The sequence below is a fragment of the Misgurnus anguillicaudatus genome, unplaced genomic scaffold (genome assembly GCF_027580225.2).
Source record: "Misgurnus anguillicaudatus unplaced genomic scaffold, ASM2758022v2 HiC_scaffold_27, whole genome shotgun sequence".
NCBI lineage: Eukaryota > Metazoa > Chordata > Actinopteri > Cypriniformes > Cobitidae > Misgurnus > Misgurnus anguillicaudatus.
The window spans coordinates 2586204-2604097 of record NW_027395277.1 but is presented as its reverse complement, the minus strand read 5'-3'; the positions used below and the strand labels follow the sequence as shown (position 1 = coordinate 2604097).

General features: G+C 39.0%; 1 protein-coding gene across 1 annotated transcript in view; it reads right to left on the bottom strand.

Moving 5' to 3' along the window:
* Nucleotides 1–17598, bottom strand: part of LOC141362461 (large ribosomal subunit protein uL23m) — a 29017-nt gene extending 11419 nt beyond the window's left edge. The window contains exons 1-4 of the mRNA XM_073864557.1: nt 17454–17598; nt 16654–16776; nt 11632–11714; nt 4290–4363 (exon numbers count right to left, since the gene is read on the bottom strand). Of these exons, the coding sequence (XP_073720658.1) occupies nt 4290–4363; nt 11632–11714; nt 16654–16776; nt 17454–17476 (303 nt within the window). The 5' untranslated portion in view covers nt 17477–17598. The remainder of the gene's footprint in view (nt 1–4289; nt 4364–11631; nt 11715–16653; nt 16777–17453) is intronic.
* Nucleotides 17599–17894: the final 296 nt, after the last annotated feature.

The following is a 17894-nucleotide window of genomic DNA, read 5'->3' as shown; positions in this document are numbered from 1 at the left end:
AAAGCCTTTGTTCCCAAAACTGCTTGAATGACTCCTCAACGGCAGGGAAAAGTGCGCGGAGGGAAAAATTAAACAAAACGTATTAAATTTCTTCATTGAGGGCAATGTTTTTTGTACCACTGCAACTGGGGAACAGGGGTAGACGATCGCTGGCACGCAGTCTGCCTTGTTAAATCATTATGGTCAAGCCTAGTGGTCAGTCTAATGGCGCTTTTCCATTGCATAGTACCCCACGGTTTGGTTTAGTTTGGGTCGGGTCAGCTTACTTTTGGGAGCTTTTCCATTGGGATCACTTCGTAGTACCCGATACTTTTTTTTGTACCACCTCGGTTGGGGTTCCAAGCGACCCGAGCTGATACCAAACGTGACGCGTAAAGACTGTAGATCACTGATTGGTCTGAGAGAATCGTCATCGGCGTCATCCTATTATGTAAAATATTAGCTTTAGCTTACTGCTAGCTTGCGCTGTCTCGAGCAAACATGCTCTGCTATAAGTTTCCAAACACCCTTTTAGCGATGAAAAACATCCACAGGTTGTGAATCAGGAACACTTAACAGTTTTTTCCAGACTTGCAGTTTGTGGCGGCACATTCGCGACGTGCACGTCAGTATTATTTATGCTTTAATGCAACTTCATTGAGGCTCAGCGGAGCGCCGTCGACTGACGCCACGGGGGATTGAACAGAAACTGTCACGTGAGACAGAGGTAGTTATAAAAGCGATGTGCAAACATCTATTTGTGGTGGCCAATTTTAATTTTGTGGTGGACTGATAAATAAATAAATGTATGGGAATGTACAAGGACGCTCTCACTTGTATGATGTCACAGCAGTATGCAGCGCAAATATAACGACACGCCTATAATCCCTCCCACTGAGAAGTGATACTAAACTCAATGGAAAAGCTAACCACGCCAAAGTGAGGTGAGCTGACCCGACCCAAACTAAACTAAACCGTGGGGTACTATGCAATGGAAAAGCGCCATAAAGGAATGGGTGGCAACGTAAGCACCGTGTCATTTTTAAGCCAGTGAGCCATTCGCTCCACATTTGCTGTGATGACCGGTTGACTTGTTCATGCTTGTCCCAGCTATTTTTTGGTTCCTCAGGATATTGGACCCCATCAACAGCGTTCAAAGATAAACCCTACCACGTCGAAATTCCTCCAGGAGCCAGGACATGCGACCGAACCTCTCCCTCCATCTCCGGTGTCCGAAACACACAAAAGACAAGGGGGGTCAGAGAAAGAAGCAGGGGAGCAAATTGAGGAGGTGGTACCATAACAGGAAAAGCATTGCCAGTATCTGAGGAATTTATTTTGAAAGCGATACCGAAATAAAGCCGGGTGGTGCCTGGACGTCAGAGACCGATAAAAACTGTAATGGGGTGGAAAAAGGTCAGTTGCAATCAAAGGGTTTTTATGACGTTAAGTGTAAAGTAGTGCTAAATGAGTGACTTGGAGGAAATGCAAACAATGCACGCAGCTTATGAAGTAGGTGGGGGACTTTATCTCATTTGCTTGCATTTGCCGGTCTCGTAGTGGACGTACACTGGGGAGCGAGTGAATGTGTGTGTGTTTACTTCAAACAGGATGCTAGAGACCTTGCTAGGCTTTCCATTATTCATGATGTGCTTCTCTCATCCCTACACGGCCTTATGAAAGTCCATGTGGCGTATAAAACATTGCACATCTGTAATTAGGAATTGTCCTTTCTCTTGCAGCCAAATAATAATATTCTGCATAAAAACAACTCGGCCACACACGCACACACATACTTACTCACTTCTGGTAAATGGATTTCATGTTTTTCTAACTTTCTTATTGGCAAAAACATCTACTCTATTCTCTAAAGAAACAATGACAAGCTAACCAATCACGTTAAACACGAAATAATGAATTCTGCGTCCTATTCTTTTTCCTTTCACTACTTACAGTGAACTGCAATGAATCCATGACAGCAGTGCTGTAAGATCCAGCATTCATTCAACGCCAGTGAAGCCAAACGTTGCCATCTAGTGTTGATAAGATCAAGATTTGAACTTTGACAAACTAAAACTACAGCAAAAATAAAATGCAAGGGTGTTAATTTGTGCCGGGCATTTGGATGGAAGGTAACAGGAAGGAACCCATTTGAATAGAAAAATAATAGTATGCTTTAGTTTCACTGGGTTTTGTTTAGCGGTAATTGAGCAGAGTGTGCCAACGAGTTCAGGTGGAACATTGCGATCCGATCTAAAAGGTAGCCGGGCTACCAGCTGATCCAGACCGAAACACGGCCCCAAAAAACGACATGCACCGTTTTGTGAGACCCGGCAACGAGCTCTCAAACAACAACAAACATCCATTAGGAGCAACAACAGTTGCCTTGTCTTGCCAAACTCTGATGCTTGCAACAAGACCCTTACGGAAAAAGGCAGGGGGGACGAATATAAACAGTTGTTGGAGACAAACGGCCAAACTCGAGTGATCCCGAGATCACATCTTCACAGCTTCATGGGCCAAATGTTTCAAATGAGGCGTGCACTTGAGCGCAACGTCAAAAGTCTGATCCGGAAACCGTACGGATCAGTCGAGTCTTCAATCCGGCGATTCTGCTCAGGCTGAGTTTACACAATAACATGTGTTGCGTGCATTATGCAAACCGGTTGGGAAAACAACAAACGCAACATCAACAAACAGAACCGGGTCACGGACTTGCAAAGGGGTGCACGAAATACCACCGCGTCTAACTGGAGCGGGGGTAAGCCAAGCCTTGATGTTCTCTTTAGATTTTACATTGCTTGAAATTGCCCTGACCTTTGTCTGGACCTCCCTGCTTTGGCACCGGTCCATGGTGCCCTCATTCACCTCTCTGGCTTCATGCGTAACCCCCTCCTCCTGGCCGCTGAACTTTCTCTCCTCCCGTGTGCCTCCCCTCTGCGGGGAGGTCTGATGAGAGAGTGGCCGCCAAGGAACCGCAGTACCACACGGCTCTGGAGTTTGTAAAACCTGGGGGTACGTGGGGGGGGTCAGATAGCAAAGAGTGTTCCCCTCCGTGTTGCCTCTGGAATATTAGCTGATGTAGTGCGTTGGGGGAGGACGGGCCGGCGGGGGAACCGCTGTGGGTATCCAACCGCAGAACACTCCCCCACATGTGGTGTCAATTAGGAACAATCTTGTTTTTACCCACCACTGAAAAGAAAGGAGGGCTTTTCTCGGGCAGAGTTTTTTTCCCCGTTGCAGACCTGGTGGAGGAGAAGAAAGAGGCCGGAAATTTGGTTTCATATCAGTGTTTTTCGCCACAGTCTGACATTTTCAGCTCTCGTGTTAGTCACACATAAATAAGCATGACTTTCTGAAAGTTTCAACAACAAGGAAGTACTTCTCCTCGGAAATGTTAAGGCAAATATAGAGCTGCTTCTGAATGAAGACAAATGTAAGGAACAGGATGCAATAATTCCTCGAATCCGAGTTCCTGAACTTGTATTAAATTGTCGGCACAAAGGTACATAGGAAGTCATTCAAGGAAGTCCCCCTTTAAGCACAGTGTTTTGAGCACTTAAATTATTTTTCCCTCCCTTGATAGGCGGCTGATAAAAGGTACAGTCTAATCCTTCTAAGTATAAAAAAGCAGCTTTTCAGATTGATTTAAAAGAGATCAAATTAAGAGTATGTTCACGTCGGCATGCTTCAAACGCGGTTCATATCAAAAGTCAAGGGCTCAGCCCAAATGCAGGTGTGAACCAAGCAGCATGGTTCAGCATTGGATCAAGACCAAGTGTAATGTTCTGATGCCCCAAAAAACAACACCCTCATCCGCCCATGATAATAACCATAACTCTCCCAGAACTTTGTACTATAATTCCTGGCATGTAACCAAAGACAACCTTTTGCCTTCTCGGCTAGACCCAGAACCCAAACCGGCTGCTCTCTCAGGAGGGCAGGCGTAAATGTGTGAGAGAGACAAAAAAGGTACAGAAAGTTGTATTTGGGCTCGATCACAATAAGGTGAGGGTTTCGCATCAAAGAGTACCTGGGCCTCTGGGTTTTCTGTGGGAACATAAGCTGTGACGTATCTAAGAAACAAAAGCCGGAGGCTTAAACTCCAAAGCAACCCACTTCTCAAGAAAGTCTTGTTTTGTTTAATAACTCCTATAAGCTCAACTGTTAAAACATGGAGCCGGCAACGGCAAGGTCATGAGTTTGATTCCCACATAACTGAAAAACATACGTTTCGCTTTGAAATGCCATAAATGTGAATGTAACAGTAAAATGTGAATATTAAGATTCCCCAGCTGAATAACACTCACCAGTTGAACGTATGCAACTTTGTAATCTGGCCTCTTCACCCGCTGGTTTAAGTGGTTTTTTTTCTTGTTTGTACCTAGGAGAAAAAATGGAATTATGAATACTAAGTTAAAAGGTTTGTCAAGATTTTTACATTTAAAATGTACAATTTCATGACAATTAATAATAAATTGGTCTTCAATAAAGATATTTATATAAATGATGGTGTGCACACAGTTGACAGCACCTATTGACTTCCATAGGATTGTTTCCCTACTATTAAAGTTCGGTAGGTACCGTCAATTGTGTGCTTATCAATATTTATCTTCTTTTGTGACAGAATAAGGAAAGAGTAAATGATGACAGGATTACATTTTTGGCTAAACTATCCCTTTCCCAGCTGCCCATTATGTCATTGCACAAAGCCTGGGTAAAATCCAAAAAATAAAAAAGTTAAAACACCACACAAAAAACCTCTTGGCTCCAGGATATCGAAATAGTACAACAAACAAAAAAGTGAAATAACAACTCAGAACAAAGGAAAAAAACTGGAACAAAGGTTTCAATATTAGCAGAAGTGTCTTAATACTTTATAGCAGGTTGTTTTGCCAAACTTGAAATATTATAAAAGGTCTATTTTTAAAAAGCTCCTTTTGCGTCAAAGTCATACAGGTTTATTTTGTGGTGAACGATTTGTTTAAGTGAAAAGTCTCAAGGCAGGCTTGTGTAATAGGTTGTCTCATTGTCCATCACATCCACATCGGTGGCGGTATACCTTTACCAGTAGAAGGAAACCCTAAAAACACAAACACTCCCTCCATTTAGGGTTACCTAAACGGTCAACGCACAAAGCAGGTGAGAAGCGCGCTTGTTCATATATGCGACCCCTTCTTCCATTCTCGCGCTCCCACCCAACACATTATATTGTATAAATAAATATTCAATCAGGCTCTCTTTTAAGGTTGTGCGTTGGCTGGCTACTATTATGTTACAGATCCCAGACCCGAGGGGTAGTTATAGAAACCCCTTCCAAAATACCCAGCGTTCGAGAGGAAAAGAATAGACGCCTTGAGCCTGGGATTTCCCCCTTAGACCCCCTTTCCTCCACTTCCTTTAAACCATCAGCAAAGTTGAACCCATGACGCAGAGCGGGACGCCTTTACTGACGTGCGCTTTTATACCTAATGGGTGTTATGCATAATTTTTTCTGCGGTTGTAAAAATGGCCACTTTGCTTGTTGGCCCACTGTTATGTTGGTGTGGAGACCGCATGGAAAAATACCAGTGGCGTTAACCCAGCTGGCAGCTTGTAAAAGTGGTTCCCTCTGCGTTGACCAAACGGTAAAGCCTGCAGTAACCTCATCCATGTTTACTTACCCTTTGGCATTATTATACATGTACACTAGTTAGGGCTTGATGATGTAGATAAAAATTTGACCTGTGCTCAACTGCCCATTGACTGCTCCGACTGATCGGGTGCTGATCATTATCGGCAAATAAACGTTAGGAGGACGTCTCTATAAAAGATGACGCAAAACTCGAGAGACTCGCTGTTAAGACAGATTTAGGACAACTTGATAATAAATTTAATCTTTGAGTGAACTATCCCTTTAAGAAATTAAAGTCGAATCCGATTACAAAAATAAAGGCATGTTTGTGTTATTACAAAAACTAACACAGGAAATAACTTTTTTTTTATAAACGGTTTCTTTGGACGCGCATGCGGTGACGCGATTACGCATTTGGTCGGAACTTTACTTCAGGTTTCTGTTTGACTAGTTGCTAAACTGAACTCTTGAACAATACCTCGTCGAAAATAACAAATGTTTCATTTTCCTAGGTAATCTATGTGTTGTTTATTTTGCTTGTTATATAAATAAACTACTTTAAAATGACTTTGTTATATATTCTTAGCGGAATTTACCGGAAGTTACATGTTGACCACGAAAGCCGCTTGTGTTTAGGTTGTTACTGCTGAAATCATCTATATGCATAAAAATAACTACTATTATTATTATTATTATTTAAAAATCAATTTAATAAATTGTACAATAATAACAAGTTAAATGTGAGCACTTGCGTAAACTTTTCGATTTTACGGAATCACTTCTGTATTGACAAACTGAACAGGAAAGTTATGTAAACTAATCAACCGTACCAACTATAACAGCATCTTTGCTACTCAGGTTTAATATCCAACCATCTTTTGGGAAATGCAATTTTTTTATTTAACCACAAAATTATAACAATGCACTGTTGCTTATGTTCAGACTGCCAGAAAAATCATAGCAAAGACATTGTGAATATTAATAATGCTGTGTATCGGTATCTCAAAATACGATACATGTCATGGTACATTGGGCTGCAATACAATGTGGTGCGGTACTATAAAGTCTCAGGGCTCGAAATTGCGACCATTTTGGTCGCATATGCGCCCGAAATTTAATCTGTGCGACCTTAAAATATATTTGGGAGCATTTGTGCGACTGCTTATTTTGTTGTGACGCGAGTTGATTGTGATTCTGCGTGCTGGCGCTGTCCCAGGTTCAGTGTTCTCTCCAACGATACATAACCAATCAAATTTCACCATTAAGTTCTTGCGTTTAATGAAGACCGCAGATTGGCTAATATGAGCGTCAGTCATTCCTTGTTGCCGTGAAGCGCGCAAATGTGAAAAGACGAACGCGTCGCGAGCATGACGAGAGCGATTATTACTGGTTATTACTGTATTTTTTGACGACGATCCGGATTCAAATGTAACTCCACCACCGGAAAATACGAGCTGACGTTAAACCTTTCAGAGAGAGTGGCTTAAAGATTTCGAGTGTCTCCGCTATGAAAATGTAACTTACTGTGTTTACTGTAAATCCTGCAAAACGGCGTTAATGGCGGAATCAAAACATTTTAAGCGCCAGACGAACCTTGCTTAAACATGGCAAAGGTGCCAAAAACACAAGACGTGTCATGACAAATGTGTTAAGTATTGATGGAGACACCGACCTGTCTGTCAAAGAGTGTTTGATAGTGTATGTGCGCATGCGCTGGTGAATGGACATTCGACAAACATCCTTGTGGTCCATGTTGCTGTGGAAAACGACAATGCTGATGGTATGTTTTTGTTGTTTTTTTAAAAACATTGCCTATTTAGTAGTAAAAGCATCCTGGTAATGCAGTTATCAATACCAATATATATTAGCCTTCTATATTAGGGTCACTTTTGTAATGTCACAATTAATCAGTGTTTTACATGTGTGCTAGATTTTCTATGTAATCTTAATCATGTTACCTGTAATTGTTAAATTATTATTGCTGCTATACTATTTCAACAGCATTTGGGTATTAATTTAGGAATTTATGCAGCAAAAAATAAAATAAAATAAAAGACCAACTTTTAAATGCTGGCCATAGGATGTGTAAAGCCCGGTGGTGGTGTTTTATTTTTAATACAATAAATCTATTAACATTTACATTGTAGTTGTGGTGCTTTTTAATTTTTGGATGGATGCGCCTAAATTTTTGCTGGTGCTCCTAACTCTTTAAAGTTGGGAGCACCAGTGCTACCAAATAAAAAAGTTAATTTTGAGCCCTGTAAAGTTATGCAATATATTTGCAGAGTTTTTTTACGGTACGTGTCACGATACATGAGCTGCGATGCAATATGTTGCAATATTGTGAAGTGGTATATTAGACTATTTCCTTTTTTAGGAATATATAGATATCATGATACAGTGGGCTGCGATTCAATGTGTTCCAATATGATGACGTGATTTGATATATCAGGCTATTCCCTTTTTCTTTTTAGGAATATCATACGATAAGCATCACGATACGTGGGCTGCGATGCAATAAGTTGCAATACTGTGAGGTGGTATATCAGACTATTTCCTATTTTAGGAACATAATGCGGTACATATCACGATACGATTCAATGTGCTGCAGTGTTGTGGCGTGATACGGTATATTGGGCTATTCCCTTTTCTTTTCTTTTTTTTTATATAATACGATACATATCACGATAGAGGGCCTGCGATGCAATGTGTTGCGATACGATAAAACGAGGCAATATATTGGGCTATTTTCTATTTCAGAAAAAAAATTGGTGCACCCCGCTAGTCTTCTTTCCATCACTGTTTCAGTTCAGAGACAAGAAGAATTTTATCTAGTGGTCAGGAGTGGTATATTTTATTACACCCCTAAATATTAAATATTTATCGCACCCCTAAAACAAACATAACCTTTTGCTTTAATCGCAACCATAAAAATCACACATGGTTGTATAACACTTCTGGCAAATTTCGTGAAAAGTAACTGCGAAATAAACAGGGCAGTGCATCTCAGGACAAATGACGGTCAGAGCGCTATAGAAACACACAGAGAGATAAGCAGCTGTTAGGGGAAATCATGCAATCCGTTCCTCTGTTTTACCTCTCGCTGATTCCCTCCCCTGCGTCTCCCACTTTACACCAAAACACAGTTCCCCGAATTAGCCGTGTGTTTACATGTATAATTCAACCTCCCGCTCGGCTGCCTAGTATCTCCAAAACATCTTGTCAGTATTGATCATTCTCAATGACTAACAAGCATAGCACCTCCCTTAAGTTTCGGACAATATCGTGAGCTCAAAACAAGTTATAAATGCAGAACATGGGTGGGGTGTTGCAGAAATAAGAGCGCTTTAAAGTGTTAAGGGTATCATTTACCCTAAAATCCTCGTTATTACAATGCTAAAAATAAAGGGTTTCTTCACAGTGATGCCATAGAAGAACCATTTTTGGTTCCTCAAAAAAAAAATTTTCTCAAGTAATGACGGTCATTGAATTATTAAAAACAAAAATGCACACCCGAGGTGGTAATGTGGCCACGATGCAGAGCGCTACCACGCATTAATTTTATTTATTTCGCTACCACACATACATTTATGCTTTATTTGTTAAACAAGTTAAACTTGGCGTAGTGATATGGAACTGTAATGCGGGCGACAGATCTGGAACTACTTCATAGGTGTGCGTTTACTAAAAAATAATGCACACCCTTAGAATGTTTCTCAACCAATCAAAACTAAGCATTTAACAGCCTCGTGGTATAACGGTTCTTTAAAGGGGGCATTTCACAAGACTTTTTTAAGATGTCAAATAAAACGGTGTCCCCAGAGTACATATGTGAAGTTTTAGCTCATATGCAATACAGAATACCATATAGACAAAAATGTACCGTTTTGGGTGTGTCCTTTAAAATGCAAATAAATTGATCTCTGCACTAAATGGCAATGCTGTGGTTGGATAGTGCAGATTAAGGGGAATGCAGTGTGTAATTATTATGTAATTATAAATAAATACACATTCATGTATGTATTTAAGAAACATTTACATATATATTTACATATATATACATATACATATACATATACATATACATATACATATACATATATATATATATATATATATATATATATATATATATATATATATATTTTAAAAAATTGGTTTAAAAATAAAAAATTCTGAAATTAATATATATTTATTTATTTAATTAATATATATTTATGCGTGTGTGGTAATACATATATTATAATTACACACAGTACACACACAAGTATTATGCAAAAAATCTCTTTTATTTTGTATGCGATTAATCGCGATTAATCTTTGCCCAGCACTAATTTTTTCACATGCTTGTTGAGAACAGTTTACCAAAACTAAGTTACTGGGTTGATCTTTTTCACATTTTATGGTTGATAAAAGCACTGGGGACCCAATTATAGCACTTAAATATGGGAAAAGTCCGATTTTCATGATATGTCCTCTTTAAACAATAATTATTTCATACCTTTTTAAAATCTAAATAACCATTTTTTACAAAAAAAAAACACCAAATTTTTTCTTCTATGGCATCGTGAAGCACCTTTACTATTAACAGTGAACTATCGTTACTGTTGAACACTAAAGGAGAAATCTTTCAGAAATGCCACAAAGGCCATCGAGCAACATAAAAAAAACTAATTTAACAATGATTTGTACAGATGACGCGTCAAACCCAAGTGATAATCAATTATATAATATCTAAGGCATTGTGGGTTTAAAGACTTTGACGGCACAAAAATAATTCTTGTGTGTCATCACCAAGTGCAAACGTTCGTGGAAAGAATCAAACTTTCATTAAATACATTTCAGTCTTACAAAGCAATCAAATGGCTTTCTCAGAAAATATATCGATATGAAGTTTGGCTTTGGTTTAAGATACCAAAATTTCGGTCGCCGAAAATTTCGTCCGAAAATTGCATTATTGCTTTCGGGCCGAAATAAAAAATCCAGCCAAAAATGTCAACCGAAAATGAATGTCAGTCGCGTCCCTCCCATCCGTGCGCTAGCGCTTGGGTTTCACTCACGGTGATCAGTCGTCACCCACCCCTCCCCTTCGTGCTCAAGCAGGTTTCACTCACGGTCGAGTTGTTGCTCGTGTCTGCAAAGATTAAGCATGTCTTGATGTGTAAACTTTAGAGAGAGTCGCGCTAATGTGTCTCATACTGTAATCCATTAACATACATTTGGCGAATAAAGCAACGAAACACAACGTAACATTTTTATGTGGAGCGACTGTTGCGCTGTTTGGGATTCACCCTCGGTCTCTGTGTGCGCGCGCGTTTAAGTGCCCTTAATAGTGCACATACGAGAGAGACACGTAAAAAAAAACAAGCAAACATAAAATCTCTCTGTTATTGACAGGGCACATATAAACAAAATTCTCTCCACAGTATTCTTTTTCTAATAAAAACATTTGTTTATGTCTTAAATGTATGTATAGATTACAGTCAGATTGTGTCATTAATGTTAATCAAACAACCCATGACAAAGAGACAAATAGCTCTAAAAATAATAATATATTTAATTTATTGTGTTATGATTGATTTAATTTGATTTCTGTACCTAATGCTAACATTATTAATGTACAACTTTGTTCTTTTTTATAAATGTTTGCAATTTCTTTATTGTTTATTAGATTTTTCCCACCTGCTTTTTGCTGATCCGAAAAATAATCTGATCTGAGCCTCAAAAACTGTAATGTGATCCGAACTGTGAGTTTTTTGATCAGTCACAAACCCCTAGTAAAGTTAGTACGCAGTGATAGCCATAAATGCAATTGTACTAATAATTGGCATAATAATTTATTTCTGTGTTTCGGTTTCGGTTTTTCGGCCTTGGTTTCCTTTTTTCGGTTTTCGGTTTCGGCCAAGAATTTTCATTTCGGTGCATCCCTAGTTTAAGATTTCTCTTTATGTGTTTCACACACAAAAAAATATCATATGTCTATTTAAAAACAAATGTTTTACTTTTGTAAAGTTAACGACAGAGAAAATTTTACTTACCGAACTGAATCCTCGTGCGCACGGCTGCTACAGGAACGCTGTAGATCTTTTCCAGGTAGTTTTTCACATCGAATTTTGTCATTCTTAGAGAAAATTGAAACAGACAGAGATTCAAAATTGCAGTGTAGTAGGGGAAAATTAAATGATAATCTGTACCTTGTTAAGGTTTCGAGTATGGACGAATAGTTTTGGGCTAAAAGTACACATCATATGCAAGCATTTAGTAGCTGCGTGTTTGATTTAAGGGATGAAAATTGTTTTTGACTTTACATTTTGAAAACTCATCTGACGCAATGTCACATTTAAATATAGTTCAGTACTTTAAAAACATGATTTTTAAATGCAAGAAAGCATCCTGTGTAACTGGCTGCTTACTTAACTCTTTCCCCACCAGCGTTTTTAAAAAAGTTGTCAAAGCGCCAGCATTTTTATGATTTTCACAAAAATGTGAAGCCTTCCAGAAAATGTTCTTCTTTAACCTTCTAAGACCCAAGCTTTGGTTTGGCTCGCATTTTAGATTTCTTCTAGCTATTTGGGGTTAAGAAGAACCAATAAATATAATAACCAAATATTTTTATTCGAACATGAAGCAGCGTAATTGTCCACGTTTGTGTACAACAGGTTCCAGTTACACAGAATTAAGTATTATGGTGCAAACAACAAAAAATTTGATGTCCACGTATGGGGACACACCAGGAGATTAAAAATATAAACATACAATATATCAAATGAAAGAACAGACCCTCATCCTTCCTTTATTTGTTATCTTTTAATCACCTTTCAAATATGGGTTGGTTTCTTAAAAAATACAATATTTTAAGCAAAAAGCTGAGATAATTGATTCAGAGCGATCATCAACATATACACAGAGTTTGAACTGTTTGCCCTAAGGGAATACTTCCGGGTTTTATAAGTTGGGTATGCAGCAAAGCATTTGTGAAGCCACAACACGCACAACCTTGAGGCGAATGGGCTACAACAGCAGAAGACCCCACCGGGTACCACTTATCTCCACTACAAATAGGAAAAAGAGGCTACAATTTGCACAAGCTCACCAAAATTGGACAGTTGAAGACTGGAAAAATGTTGCCTGGTCTGATGAGTCTCTATTTCTATTGAGACATTCAGATGGTAGAGTCAGAATTTGGCGTAAACAGAATGAGAACATGGATCCATCATGCCTTGTTACCACTGTGCAGGCTGGTGGTGGTGGTGTAATGGTGTGGGGGATGTTTTCTTGGCACACATTAGGCCCCTTAGTGCCGTTTAAATGCCACGGCCTACCTGAGCATTGTTTCTGACCATGTACATCCCTTTATGACCACTATGTACTCATCCTCTGATGACTACTTCCAGCAGGATAATGCACCATGTCACAAAGCTTGAATCATTTCAAATTGGTTTCCTAAACATGACAATGAGTTCACTGTACTAAAATGTCCCCCACAGTCACCAGATCTCAACCCAATAGAGCATCTTTGGGATGTGGTGTAACGGGAGCTTCATGCCCTGGATGTGCATCCCACAAATCTTCATCAACTGCAAGATGCTATCTATCAATATGGGCCAACATTTCTAAAGAATGCTTTCAGCACCTTGTTGAATCAATGCCACGTAGAATTAAGGCAGTTCTGAAGGCGAAAGGGGGGGTCAAACACATTATTAGTATGATGTTCCTAATAATCCTTTAGGTGAGTGTAGACTGCTATTGATTCTTTTGCAGAAGTATACAGTAAGTTACGTTCCTGACGATAATCACTTTGATCACGATTCACAATATAAACACTAGTTACATAAAAACCAACCGCAACCTTTCCAAACACATGACGCTGCCTGAAACTACAAGAAAGGAAAACAATGAACATCTTTCAAAAACGAGAATGTTTGTCCACAAGTCAAACCATAATAATAACCACTCAATTTTTTCTTTCGCAAAGTAAAAAGTTTCCAAGAACCCGACAGACGGAAAGAGCATCGTACGCACGTCTCACACAGTCAGCAAGAGGGTGTGATGCCCAGATTTCAATGAAGTGGAGTGGAGTTTTGGCCATGTAATTTATGTGAGAGAGGAGAAGCGCACAAGCGCGCGTTGTCTGTGTGAAAGTGAGTAAGGGAGGCGATTCCTCGAGAGCAGAGGACTGAGATGAATAGCAGGCAGAGCTGAGTGCTTCTGAGATCTGTGATCTGCCAGAGAAGCGGAGATCTCTCCGAAATCCTGGACCCCTGGTGACCTCTGCCACTCTGCCAACAGGAAAGACCTCCACTTCCCTATCCACTTCTAGAGCTGGAGTGTAATGTTTACGGGCGGAAGGAGAGATGATGTCACAGAATTTGTATAGTGGGCAGCATTCCGACCGACTCGAGGTACTTTCGATCCGGTTCCTTAATCAATGCCCTGTAATTTCCTATACCATACACCGTCCTATTCAAGAGCTCCAAAAATGTACATAAAAAAGCAAATTTAAGGGATGTGGTAGAAAATTATCAAGATTGAAGCATTTACATATGCGATGATATTGATATGTGCTAGGCTATATCTCTGCATCACTTTAACATCCTAAATATGAATATAGGAGAATAATTAAAAGTCGTCTCTGTATTAAATCAAGCACTGGACAACAATGCCGTGACCCGAAGATGTAAACACTGCCTCGAGTCTACAGTGCTTATCTTTTTAAGTGCTGACGTTTCATAAAGATAGAGCTCGTCTTGTTGTTCAGTGTCTTCTGGAGTGAGTCTGAGCTGCGCCCCACCCTGCATAAATAAACAATACACGCTCATCCCTAAACCTCTCGTTTTAAAGCCTATCCAAGTAGGTGACTCAGAGAGCCAGACGGACAAAACACTCCAAATTTAGAGGAAATCCCAAAAAAAAGGGGTTATCTTTTGTTTGCAAGTGACCTGTGGGTTACATTCACACCATTTGGGACTATAAAGAGCAGACAATGAGCTTTGATGAAGATTTAAATAAAATCATTTATAAGAAATTAAAAATCAAGGATGTCGGTGACGTACCGAATACTTAAAGAGAGATTAGGGTCGGGCTTAAACAAGGTTAAATAAATAAGTGAAAACACTTTTTTTTTTTTACAAAAACAAGTGCTTTGAAATTCTTTGGCTTTGATAATCGCTATGCAAACCAAGTCGGTTTCAAGCAAAACAACTCTGAAGTGTATCTCTGAAGAGTAGAAAGTGAAGAGAGTTTTAATGATACCTCTGATGCTTTGTCTACTTTCGTACTGTTTACGGTGGGATTGTGTCAAACGTAGCTCTAGAGGAGATCTTGAGGCCCAGTAAGGTGGCAATGGATTCAAAACAACACTGGATGTGGTTGACAAGGACGCCCGTTGCAGATTAAGACGCTTCAGATGTGCAAAAACAAAACAGTGTGCGCAGATAAAAAAAAACACTACAAAAACTTTGCCGAGCTCTTGCGCAAGTGATAACATACAGCCCAATTAGGAACGTGTGCGGTTTGGAACAAGCATAGGCGAAATAATAATGGAGGAATAAGGCTCTGTCGTCACTGCCTTAGATGTACGCCCTGCGGTTCTGCAGAAAACAAAGCAGACCTTGTCCTCTTTTCTTACGTGGACTACGATTATACCCGTTATTAACAGTCTGACTGCCTGTTTCGTATTACACCGCGGCAATGCAATAATTACAGCTGTATTTTTAGTGACGTTTAACAGCGTCACTAATACAGGCACAAGACGTTGAATTGTAAAGTAAGCTGTAAACAAACAATCGAAAGAGTCAGGGAGCAACGTTAGGGCATCTGCGGTCATAACCCAGCATAGTGATATCTACAAATCAGGATTTTGTTTTGCAATTATAGATGTTAAGGGCCATTTAAGATACTTTTACTCTTTGTGATCACTGTGTGCATAATATTTGCAATAACATTCCTACTATGCCATTTTTAATGTGTTTTGTTTGATGAGTCTGCCATCTAGTGGACAAGACTGAAACTGAAACATTGAAAGGTTCTGGGCTTGCATTATAGACCCCTTCAAGGTTTGTAAACATTGAATGACTATCGGGTGCGTGCGCAGCATGGGGTCAAACTGTTCATACCATCCAGGCTTTATAATTTAATCTAACAGGGCTGAAAAATGATGACTTACCTCAAATGAAGTGAGCACTACAAACACAAGCCTCTTTGATATTTGCATTGTCCTAGTCTGCAGTTAATTGCTTGCAGCCACAGATGTTGTATTTTTTTGTTTTTGAGATTATGCATGAAACGCGAAAACTTAACGAAAGACCTGGTGCGATTTTCACAGGCCACGACGTAAGTAGGCATTTTTAACAATACCGAATAATAAATCTGCTGTAATGACTTTTCTGACCCCGACATGCGCAGTGGGAACCGCCTGTGACGTGAACCGTGAAGGGGTCTATATACACTCACCTAAAGGATTATTAGGAACACCATACTAATATGGTGTTTGACCTCTTTCAACTTCCGAACTGCCTTAATTGATTCAACAAGGTGCTGAAAGCATTCTTTAGAAATGTTGGCCCATATTGATAGGATAGCATCTTGCAGTTGATGGAGATTTGTGGGATGCACATCCAGGGCACGAAGCTCCCGTTCCACCACATCCCAAAGATGCTCTATTGGGTTGAGATCTGGTAACTGTGGGGGTCATTTTATTACAGTGAACTCATTGTCATGTTCAAGAAACCAATTTGAAATGATTCAAGCTTTTGACATGGTGCATTATCCTGCTGGAAGTAGCCATCAGAGGATGGGTACATGGTGGTCATAAAGGGATGGACATGTTAGAGACAATGCCCAGGTAGGCCGTGGCATTTAAATGATGCCCAATTGGCACTAAGGGGCCTAAAGTGTGCCAAGAAAACATCCCCCACACAATTGCATTAATGAGAAATTGAACATGTGTTCCTAATAATCCTTTAGGTGAGTGTATAGGAATTAAACACGAGAACATTAAATGGCATTATAAAAAGGAAAAAAAATGTTTATGTCAATGATAAATAACATTAAGTACTTACTCCAAGGGAATACGAAACTGTACTGTATCTGGTGGCTGTTCTTTACCCGGTCTTACTAGGGTCATGTTGAAGGTAGGGCGAAATATTCTCAGCTGAGGGTTTCCAAACTGATATAAGGGAAATCTGAGCAAATAAAAGAGAAAATACAGATAGATATATGTATATTATACATATTTGCACATGGAATAACATCAATAACCCATTAAAAATCTAAATAAACAAATATGTAAACTTTGAAAAAGTGACTGGAAAAGTTCAAAATCTTCAGTGTAGTCACCCATTGCCTCAAAATCTTATAAATGTATTCATTTGTCATTTATCAAGCAGCTTTTTGAGGTTTCACCATAAAAGGCTTTTTAAACAATGCTGAAGGAGTTATTATGGGCTCGTTATTGACTGCTTTACTTGATTATTCAGTCAACGTCATTCTTTAAAAAAATTATAATAAAATAAATTCATATGTTGGTAAAAAATTATTTGAAACTTTTAAGCAAACACCTTCAAATCAAATAATTTCTGATCAGAAGAAGTGACTCTCTAAACTTTTGACTGGTAACGTTACGAGGGTACCTGATCGTGGTATAAATAATCTCAACAGCTTAACATTTTTTGCAGAGAAACACTATTAATTATTGTATATTTAAAACTAGTAGCGCACAATCACTACAAAGCAGGTAATTTTACATAATTTTACACGCTTCTGTGAAGATGCCTAAACACATTCGCTTTAGAGGAACGTGTAAAATAAACAAAATGAATTATTTACTGCACAATGACTAAAAATATGAAAAGACACTCACAATATCCGCCTAACGTTAGCCATGTCTTATAAAGTGTCGATAATGGTCACTGTAACATGTGCTGTTATGGTTTTATTTTCATGTGCTCAAGGTCTTCAATGATGTGATCAGTGCGTCAACAAACGCGTAACCCAAACATGACGCTTCAAAATAAAAGTCTCAGTTTCGTTTCCAGTATTGGAATTGTAGGCCTTTAGTTGTTCAAATGATTTGAAATGTATAAGATAAATGATGCATTTTTTAGATAAATGCTAGATAATAAGACTTCATTATAGAAGTTTGTGCTATTTCGTACTTTGCAGAGTACAAATTTAAGCTGAATTAAATCATTTAAACATGCTAAACTGAACTAAATTTTACTGATTTTACTCTTTATATGGCAATTTAAACTGGCTATTTTAAAAGCATAATACAAAAGCAACTCAAACAACCAAGAGCTGT